At 36.8% G+C, this 10,640-nt stretch overlaps 1 protein-coding gene across 2 annotated transcripts; it reads right to left on the bottom strand.

Moving 5' to 3' along the window:
- Window positions 1-3,787: 3,787 nt before the first annotated feature.
- Window positions 3,788-10,550, bottom strand: LOC137387134 (mucin-2-like). 2 transcript variants are annotated; one of them, XR_010977871.1, is made up of 12 exons: window positions 8,425-10,550; window positions 8,204-8,269; window positions 7,811-7,929; window positions 7,074-7,227; window positions 6,432-6,982; window positions 6,186-6,227; window positions 5,971-6,007; window positions 5,832-5,851; window positions 5,207-5,283; window positions 4,638-4,690; window positions 4,269-4,329; window positions 3,937-3,962 (listed from the first exon to the last, which is right to left on the bottom strand). XR_010977871.1 is itself a non-coding variant. In XM_068073448.1 (11 exons), the coding sequence occupies exons 1-11, from the start codon at window positions 8,489-8,491 to the stop codon at window positions 3,942-3,944; spliced, it is 1,248 nt and encodes a 415-aa protein (XP_067929549.1). In that variant the 5' UTR covers window positions 8,492-10,545; the 3' UTR covers window positions 3,788-3,941. The 2 variants fall into 2 exon arrangements, 1 of the variants encoding a protein (XP_067929549.1); XM_068073448.1 differs by lacking the exon at window positions 5,832-5,851 and having other exon boundaries at window positions 3,788-3,962; window positions 8,425-10,545.
- Between the last annotated feature and the right edge of the window lie 90 nt (window positions 10,551-10,640).

The following is a 10,640-nucleotide window of genomic DNA, read 5'->3' as shown; positions in this document are numbered from 1 at the left end:
AATAAAGTATATTAATTTATTTCTCAATAATAAACGAAATGTCTTTTGTATAACCTTTAGTATATGTGACCCCGGCCGTCAGAATGTACAATCGTGCAGTAATTCCATTGTTCACAATAGCGCGCTAAGCGTGCTTCACGCTATTATATGACTCACCGTCACTATTTTAGTAAACAGTGGTTTACAGTGCATTCAACCCTGCTCTTTCACATGGTCTTGTTTATTTTTGTGTCTGACCAATCATAAATCCAGAATTGCCATTTAGCTATACCCAGTGTCGTATGGTTTCACAGAGTCCGGCGACCAACAGAAGAGTATACGGGAGGGAGCTCGAGTCCAAACAAACAGGCCACGCCTACTATTTTAATATAAGTTATAATGTAGAAGCCGCAACATTAATCAACAAAAACTACTCCCATTAGCAGTCACTTTGAAATTGATAGTTGTATTATACACCACTTGAAAAAGGACAAAATTTCCTACAAGAAACTACAAATTATTTTTTGTAATAAAGTAAATGCAAAAGAGTGAGATGTTGAGAGCGAGGTAAGAATATTCCATTAGAGATCAGCATGTCGATCGGGTTTGTTTGGAATCAAGCGTTTTTGTTTCCGGCTTTTGGTTACGGGACTCTGTGAAACTATGTATACGGCTCTGACTATACCCATATTGGTGGTTGCTATGGAATTTTTCATAACCCAAGATCATTACTGTAGGCTCTAACTGCGGGTGCGCGCATGTATGTGGCCATTTCCTCTTTTAATGCTTCAGGCTAGAACAAAATAAACAATCGCAAAATTACGGCTTGTTGATGCTAGATGAGTATTTCTACTTAGAATCTGAGTCAGCTGCCTCAGATCATAGTGAAAGTGATGATGAGAATTGTGATAATAGGGCAATCTTAGAAATACAGCTGCTTACGCAGTATGTGGCTGCTAACGATAATGCGAATTAATTAAATCAAATTACAGAGAATAACGATCAGCCTATCACTGCTGATAACATTCCCATTCTAGCTGTTGACATCAAACTAATAAGTGGGTGCAAATGTAGGGAATTATGCGCTAGTTTTATGTCATCTGAACAATTAAGCCTCATTAGAACTGTATATCAAGGATTGCCGAAGGAAACATTGGATATGGTTGCGTTGGGACAAATTGCCACTAGCATAACAAACAAACCTCTCCAATGTGCTACAATAAATCTTTGCAGCGTACTCGTGCTACACTGTGTGAGTGTTAAACTACATAAAAAGAGCTCTAGATTGAATAGTCACTTGATGAGTTGGGTTGATATTTTCGCATCACATATTTTCCGCATCGTTGACCTTACCACGACCTTCTGTATAGGTGGACAATTCTGAATACACATCCAGCTCTTTGTTAAGTTGTTGGACTGTCATTAAATGCAGTCATAGCAATATAGCTTGATGAGAATTGTCCAGTTTGAAGCATACCCTTTTAATGAATGCATCCAGGACGGTGAGCTTTTAGCCACATATATTGTTAACCTTACCATGACCTTTGGGATGTCAACCGTCAATCGAATTGGAATAAAAATGCAACGATCATCTGTTTCAAGGTTTTATTGTGAAGAATGCCGGGTTTCATCAATATAGGTTGAGATTAAGTGGTTGGTTGCTATGGCGTTTTGATTTGTAAGAAAATACCATGATTTACAGTTCATGAATCACCAACTTTATTCTGATTAAACTCAAAACAACAGTTTTAGTTTATCATGAGACCTTCTCTACTAAATCTTGTCTAACCTGGGTATAAATAATCCAATTTGAAAAAATTTAAAATGCATTAAAATCCTCAGAATTTGCTGATTTTAAATCTTTAAATAACTCAAAAATGTGGTTTTAGTACAATTGTACATTCTGACTGCCTGGGTCACATATGTTATCAGCCAGAATAAAATGGACAACCCCTCTCAGGTGAGTCTAGGCCATGCGACAATAGGTGAGAATGTCATAACAAGCCTGTCGGGCACCTAGTTTTAACTATTTTGATACCTTTGGATACAGGTGAGAATGACAAAAAATGCATTGCAATGAGCCTCCTGTATCCATTATATAAAATATTCAATTATGACAGGCAACACAAGGTGGAGATAAATCCTGAATATCTTTTACTGTTTACATAAGAACTAAGGCAAATGTAGCAATATTGAAGTAATATTCAGTATTAACAAGGCTCACCGGTATAAATACCAAGTTTTTATACACGTGGCCTAAAAATTGTAAAAGTTCATTCTCACAAAACTATTCAGGGCGACATGAGTAAATAAAGTAATAGGTTTCCACAAGTATTGTGATTTGTATGGAGAAGCAAGTCGGGCACCTAGTTTTAACCATTTCAATTTCTCAGGATACAAGTAAAAATGACTAAAATGCATTTCAATAAGCCTACTGTATCTACTGAGTTGAATTATTAAAATATTCAACTATGACAGGCAACACAAGGGGGAGATAAATCCTGAATGTCTTTCACTGTTTACATGGGAACTAACGCAAATGTAGCAATATTGAAGTAATATTCAGTATTAACATGACTCACCGGTATAAATGCCAAGTTTTTATACATGTGGCCTAAAAATTGTAAAAGTTCATTTTCACAAAACTATTCAGGGCGACATGAGTAAATAAAGTAATAGGTTTCCACAAGTATTGTGATTTGCATGGAGAAGCAAGTCGGGCACCTAATTTTAACCATTACAATTTTTTCAGGATACAAGTCAAAATGACTAAAATGCATTTCCATAAGCCTACTGTATCTATTGAGTTGAATTATTAAAATATTCAACTATGACAGGCAACACAAGGGGGAGATAAATCCTGAATATCTTTCACTGTTTACATGGGAACTAACGCACATGTAGCAATATTGAAGTAATATTCAGTATTAACAAGGCTCACCGGTATAAATACCAAGTTTTTATACACGTGGCCTAAAAATTGTAAAAGTTCATTTTCACAAAACTATTCAGGGCGACATGAGTAAATAAAGTAATAGGTTTCCACAAGTATTGTGATTTGCATGGAGAAGCAAGTCGGGCACCTAATTTTAACCATTTCAATTTTTTCAGAATACAAGTCAAAATGACTAAAATGCATTTCCATAAGCCTACTGTATCTATTGAGTTGAATTATTAAAATAATCAACTATGACAGGCAACACAAGGGGGAGATAAATCCTGAATATCTTTCACTGTTTACATGGGAACTAACGCAAATGTAGCAATATTGAAGTAATATTCAGTATTAACAAGGCTCACCGGTATAAATACCAAGTTTTTAGACATGTGGGACAAGAATTGTAGAAATTCGTTATTAATAGATAAATATTATCTATCTACTCTGGAGTTGTCTATTCATACCTGCAGGTGTCCGCACCAGTGAGACAGCCATGACACTTTCAGCCATCACTGCCTTACCAAAAAAGCAGTGATTTACAAAACTGTTCTGGACCACATCAGTGCACATCCTAAGGCTTCGAAAACTTTATGATGGTTTGTATGGACTAAGCAGGTGAGCAAGTTGCATAAATCAACCTGATTGGACAACAGGTTAGAATTGTGTTAGAATGTTGTGGTTATGTGTAGGGGGTCTCTGTGATCACTTTTATTGAACATAATTATAAGATTACACAAAGGATCACAACAAAGCTGTGTAGGGAACTCCACTCAAGAGTAAGCAAGATTCCGTTCTATTCTATTTCTTCTTCCTATTGTTACCAATCCTCAAATAGAATAATGCAAGCCGGGTAGTTTGATCTGATGAATTGATTATTGCAACAAAGTGTTATTTTCTGTTGATTATTAATTGATATATTATATTACTATTACATTACATATTTTTATATTATACAACTTTGTGGTAAAAAGTAAAGAATGTCTGTGTATGTGGATGCTTGCTGGTGGCAGATAGGAGTTGCTGGTCATGTTGACTGGACATGTTCCTGCAAAAGAAGGAAAAACGGTAAAGAAATGCTGTCTGAAGTGACAAAACAAGATGTGCATTAGTTACCCAGTAAAAACACATGGCTATATGATGATTCAGCTGGAGAGGCGATACTCTTTTCGGCTGATGTCCTTGCAACTAACTTGTATGATATGAATGCATTGCGTGACAAAAATCGGGCGACCTATAGCCATGAATGGGGTGCAGATTTGACTCCATGATTGTGGCGATCTTTATCAATGATTAGGTAAACAATAAGACTTTCAGCAAAGCACTTTTTGCTTGTGTAACTGGCTAAACTCACCTTATAGTTTAGCAGTGCCAAAGTTTGTTTGAGATTTCTAGAGGGCTCCCAGGTATTACTTCTGCAACAAAATAAAATTGAGATGATTATTAGTCTGATCAGCTGGTGGGTTTTAAGATGCTACATGTTTCCGCTCTTAACATAAGGTCATTGTGCTTTGTTGCAGCAATGACTAAATAAATAAATGACAACTCAATACAGCATCAATTGCTCTATTGTTGATAATCCTGATTTTTGTATACTCTGCTAAATTGTTATTTTCATCGTATTGACTGGCTGAAGCTGAGTCATGACTAAAAGCATGGATTTTAGTCATGACTCAGCCCATGAATATTCGCCCCTAATAGACATTCGGCTGACGCGACTTACTGTGATGAATAATGTTTCCACTTGACCAGGTACAGTGTTCTACCATTCTTGTCCTGAAAAAGATTCAGAAACAAATTATGAGAATCGAAAAGTGAAAGAGAGAAGAGGGGAGGGGCAGAAAATCTATGTCAAACATATTGTAACATGTGGTAGTGAATGTAGTCCACGCATGACCAGAGGTTGAAACTTTTTGAACACAAAATATCAATTTGCATTCCAAATATGTGTCAAGTTGTCTTTTCTCGACAGTAACATTACCCATTGCTGACACAAAAAATTGATCAAATTTGCACCTATCTAATAAAACAGTGCCATAAGATATTGAACGTCATTTAAAAATAATACACATACATTACCGAGTACACCATTTCAGGTATTTGTAATGATCATACCCAATTAATTAACCAATTTAGTCCTTTTAGGCAATTTTTTGCCAAAGGATAGATCCCCAGGATTATAGATGTTTATTGGCATGAGAAGACAAAAAATTACCATGATTTGGACCTTGGTATACTTCAATGTGTACTCTAAAACACTGGAAAAGTGCCTTTGACTGTTCATCAACTTACCAACTTTTCACTCAATATCTCTTCTGCATCTGAGTCAGAATTGTTTGGGTTGATATACTCTGCTGGAGTAGTATTTCCTATACAACAAAGAAAAACCATATCTTTGGTGAAAAAAGACGCAATGATTGAGCTGCTAGCAACCAGTGCATATCACAGCATGTTAGCGCAACAAGTAATTTGTACAAGCGAAAAGCCCATCCCGAATCAGACCTGAAATCAACCATGGTTAGCTGAAGAAAGCAAATTATTTGATCATGTACTGCCACCCTGTGGGCTGTTGGCATGTCGTGATTATGACAAAGCTGCTAGTGAGTGAGGCAAACGCAAGCTGTGTTGTGGTTATTTGGCTGCCAATTAACATACAAACATGTCAAATTATGACATGTTAAACAAAATGGTAACAAAATCACGACACCAGGTTGTTATAACTGATAGTATTGCAGGGTTGTTTTGTGAATTCCACTATAGGCAAAAAAAGACACCACCCATGGGCAGCAAAAACTCTTTTTATTCTTTTCTTTTCTTCCCCTCCCACCTCTCCTCGCATGAAGAGTGGTGAGGGAAGGAAAGAAGAGAATAACAAGAGTTTTTGCTGCCTATGCACCACACAGAAGAAAAATTTTACCTGCATAGCAGCCATCCTCTCTAAGAGAAAATAAAATAGCAAAATAGTCAATTTCATCATGGTCATAGCGCATTACTGTACAATTGATAAGAGATTCAACACAACGACAATGAAAAATGAAACAGCATTTTCTACTTACTAGAGCGCTGCTTATTCGGCCTTTTTCTCTGCTTACACTGGAAAATAACAGTACTGAGGTCAATGGCATTCAGAAATTATGGGTACTTTAAATTTGAGTAAAGGTCAATTGCAAAGTAAATATCTCATGGCGTAGACAAACATATCAGCAATGAAATTGCTTGACTGAGGTTCAACAAAATTAGACAGTGAGAAATGAGCTATGGCTTTACTTACTTTGTGTGTCTGTGTGTGCCATGCTTTGTTAGCACACCTTTTCTACAACAAACGATATTGAACATTTCATTGCTGGGTCTGTATTAGTTTTTCTGAACTGTTTGTCTATCTTATATGTCATAATTTGTATGAAGAAAGATGACCAAACAATGGGAAGCAATTCATATGCATTGTTTCTCTAAAGATCTCGTATTATTTAAAATTTTGGTTTCTTTTGGGACGAAATATTAGGAATACTATACTTACAGCCTTTGTAGGTGTTGGTGTGGTTGAGGAAGTAGTAGTAGTAGCTGATCTGGGAGCAGAGGTAAAAGGTAATGTAGGAGCAGATGATGTGTGAGCAGATGTAGAAGATAATGTGGGAGCAAATGTGGAAGGTAATGTGGGAACAGATGTAGAAGGTAATGTGGGAGCAGATGTGGAAGGTAATGTGGGAGCAGATGTGGAAGGTAATGTGGGAACAGATGTAGAAGGTAATGTGGGAACAGATGTAGAAGATAATGTGGGAGTAGATGTGGAAGGTAATGTGGGAACAGATGTAGAAGGTAATGTGGGAACAGATGTAGAAGGTAATGTGGGAGCAGATGTGGAAGGTAATGTGGGAGCAGATGTGGAAGGCAATGTGGGAACAGATGTAGAAGGTAATGTGGGAACAGATGTAGAAGGTAATGTGGGAACAGATGTAGAAGGTAATGTGGGAGCAGATTTAGAAGTAGCAAATGTGGAAGCTGATGTAGTAGCTGATGTGGAAGCAGATGTGGGGTTATACGGTTTATAGGTCCTTTGCACATAGTCTTCTGCAACAAAACAATCACATAGGGGAGTAGGATGTAATATAAAACAGGCAATTAAGTTCTGCTGTACATTGAAAAGACCAAGGGAACTTACTACATCTTGTCATATCATTGAACGCTTCTTTGATGACTGACACAATTTCAGTCTGGTGGCATCCTTCCTCGATAATAGTAGACAAGGTACCTTTGCCTGAAGGTTTGAATACCAGGCATAAAACAGATAAACCTGCACCGTGGGCGTGGGCAGCCTGTAAAAATGAACATAAACAATATTATAAGAGTGTATGATACATTCGTTCATACCATGAATTACAACAACAACATGAAAAGCAAATCTTCTGCTAGCTGATAATATACCATTGCACTAGACGTGAGCTGGTTCAGATTTGTTGAGCTTGGAGAATTTGCACTATTTTCTCAGTTATTTGGATGCTAGGTATTCCTAAAATAACTCTTTTGCATGGGTTGTTGTCTTATTCATTTCATCTACTAAGGAAAGCTGTCCTATACTCAGTTGGGCTTGTGCAACTATTACTGGCATGTTAAGCTTCAGGGGACCAATCAATAGTGTTGTAGTCACCGCCATCACAAGGCTTCAAAACCAATATTACAAGTGATTTTTCACATTAACCACGTTTGTATCTGAATCTACTATACTTCGATATCTGCATACTTTCGGGCATTTTCAATGTAAACAAAACCTGAATTGCAGCCGCAAAAGTAAGTTGTTTTAAAGTTGAGCCTGAGCGTATTTAAAGCTTTCTATTTACACAATTTGGCATGTCAGTCTTATAACTTGACGTAAAGCAAAATATATTTTACTTCACTCACAGCACGCTCCAGTGCATCCACATAGTATTTTGTGGTCTTCTTCCCAGCCCAGCCCTCCTCCCGCCTTTTCTTAAGTGTAGACATCCTTGTCTGTGCCTTCAAATCACGGAAGATGATAGCTGTGAAAACAATAAATGGGTACAGATAAAACTATCGCATACAGAATAAAACTTTGACATTTTGACATTGATGGATAATCTGGCACTGCAAAGCATACGAAACCAACATCGCATTTCCACATGGGGTGGAGTTCTGATGATCTAAAGCTGTTATGGAGAACAGTGAGATTTAGGCAAAACAAGAAAAGAGTTCAATGCTAAAAGACCATGCAAAGCAATCACGACTATTAGTATTAACGCAGAAGCTTTTAAATGATGATTGTTTTAGACTTACGACATGCGCTACACTTTGTGGCATTGATGGCATTAATGGCCCCACACTGGCACTTCATCTTGACAACTAAAAATAAATGCAAAACGGAAAATTTAAGGACAGCTTACTTTTATTTTGATGTGACTGGGTGCTTTGCCTGTGAATCATAACAAATTATTATAAATATTGCAGAATTAAAAGGGCAGCGGGCTCACTGTTTTACAACAAATAGACAAACTTACCACATGCATTACATTTATTTTTAGATACATTTCCTGTGCTACCGCAAATGCTACAACTTCTTTCCATAATGCTGCAAGCTAAAACACAGACAAAAGAACATCAGACAATAAAATATGAGGTGGTGGTAGCGTGATACCAGTAATATAAGTAATAACAAGGAGACGCCCCAACAGTCTGACCGCTTCCAGCATATAAAATGAGCTGTTAGATATGTTCATAAAACAAACAATAAAATGAAAAGACATATTATAGAGACTTTATTGCTTCAAGCCATATACAGTGAAACTCGGATAACTCGCCCTCGGATAGCTCGAACACATGGTTAACTCGAATGGATTTGTTTGGTCCGTTCCAACGCAATGATAAAATGCTTTAGATAACTCGACCTTAACTTTGTTAATTCGAACAGTTTTTTTGCCCAACGGCTACCGAGACGATTGTTATCGCTTTAGAATATCACTTTATTCTAAGCCATAGAGATAAACAACAACTTTTAGTAGTTCTTAGGCGTCATTATTACCACTATCGGCAAAATATTTTCGTTAACGACTTTTTTAAAGGTTTGCAAAAAATTAAATTTTACCAAACATCCGCTTGGGGATAGCCCTCCGCAAGCAAGGAGAAGCGTCACATCACCAAAAACAAACAAACGAATCTCAAGTAATAAGAGGAAAATATTTATACTTTCTGATAAAAATTGTTAAAACATTACATGAGAGGTCCCTTAACTTGAAACAAGCAATAAATGCTTTTGATTTATATATAGTTTGTATATGTACTGATAAATACAATAATACATGCACTTGTGAGTGTTCTCATAACTTGAACGCTCTGATAACTCTAACACTTTCTTTCGGTTCCGTGAATGTCGAGTTAGCCGAGTTTCACTGTATTAGATTTTTGTGCGTGGTTCACTGGTGATTCATGATAATAACTTTTTTTTTAATAAACTGAGCGCCGCTTCATATGGTACATGCCCAGCCTAGGAGCCTGGTCTCCAGTCTCAAGATGAAGTCGAAAAGTTGTAATGTTAAATATGTACCAATTGACGTACCGTCTAAGCAAAGAAATCAACACTTGAGTCACCTGGATCACTCTCGTTGTAAAGTTAAGGTATGGCTAAGTTCAAAATTTTAGATTACCAGCACAGCCGTAGTAGGTAGTGATTATGAATTTTCAACTACACATGACCTTCAGCAAAGATATTAAACACATATGTCCTGAATCGTTATTCAATGGTACAGCCATCTCGCTAAATCAGTTTATGGATAGGGTTAATTAAGCCTGCACCCAATCAATTCCCTTTATTTTGCTATACTTATGGGTACCTATGCTGGGTCTTTATAAGATGTGTAATTTCAGAAATGCATTACAACTGAATTGTGTTTGGATGTTTTTTTAATCAACAGGGTTTGAAAACTTGGCTGTGTGTAAGACTAATGAAGTTGCTAGATAGTTTTCACGGCCTTGAACTCTCCAAATTGTGTTTGCTGTGAGCTACCCTTTAACTGCTGCTCATGTACAAATTTAGCTATCGGCCTACTGCCAGCCTTTTACCGAAAATTGCCGATTTTTCTTCATGATATGTATACAATTTTTTCTTCAACTTCAAACTTATCTAGAACACTTTGTTATATATTTTATTTTGCTAACATGTTAACCAATAGTACTATGCAAAAAAATTCAATGTATCCACGCTTTGTGCATTGCTAAAGCTATGTGAAGCCACGATCGCTTCGAAGCTAAAACGATCCTCTAAAATGTTCCTTACTCTCCCAAAACTATTACGTTCACCATCATCAGAGTCAAGGATGCTATTTTAATTATCTGTGTCATCACGAAAAGCTGAATCTTAATTGGCTATGATGGCACCAACACAAATAATTTTCTGTTTTCTGGCTCGCGCGGTACTTAACAAAACGTACACAAAAATGTTCGTTTTTATGTTGGAAATTCACAAACAAAAAATTACAACTACTTCGTGATTTGAGGCTCACTTTATGGAGAAATCTTCGGACAACACTGTCAATACTATAAAAGTTAACACAATAAAAATACTATAACTGTAACAAATTAACAAATGGTACAGCACAGTTCGGACATTTTCTCATGACACGACCAAACTGCTCAAGTTCTTTTAGCGTATCATTAAGCCTAAATCTATGGTGCTTAGTAGTCTAGTTATCTAGCGTAGCGTTATGTTCAAGTTATTAGC

The sequence above is a fragment of the Watersipora subatra genome, chromosome 2, assembly GCF_963576615.1.
Source record: "Watersipora subatra chromosome 2, tzWatSuba1.1, whole genome shotgun sequence".
Lineage (NCBI taxonomy): Eukaryota > Metazoa > Bryozoa > Gymnolaemata > Cheilostomatida > Watersiporidae > Watersipora > Watersipora subatra.
Note: the sequence above shows the minus strand (reverse complement) of the source record. Positions and strands in the feature narration are given on the sequence as shown.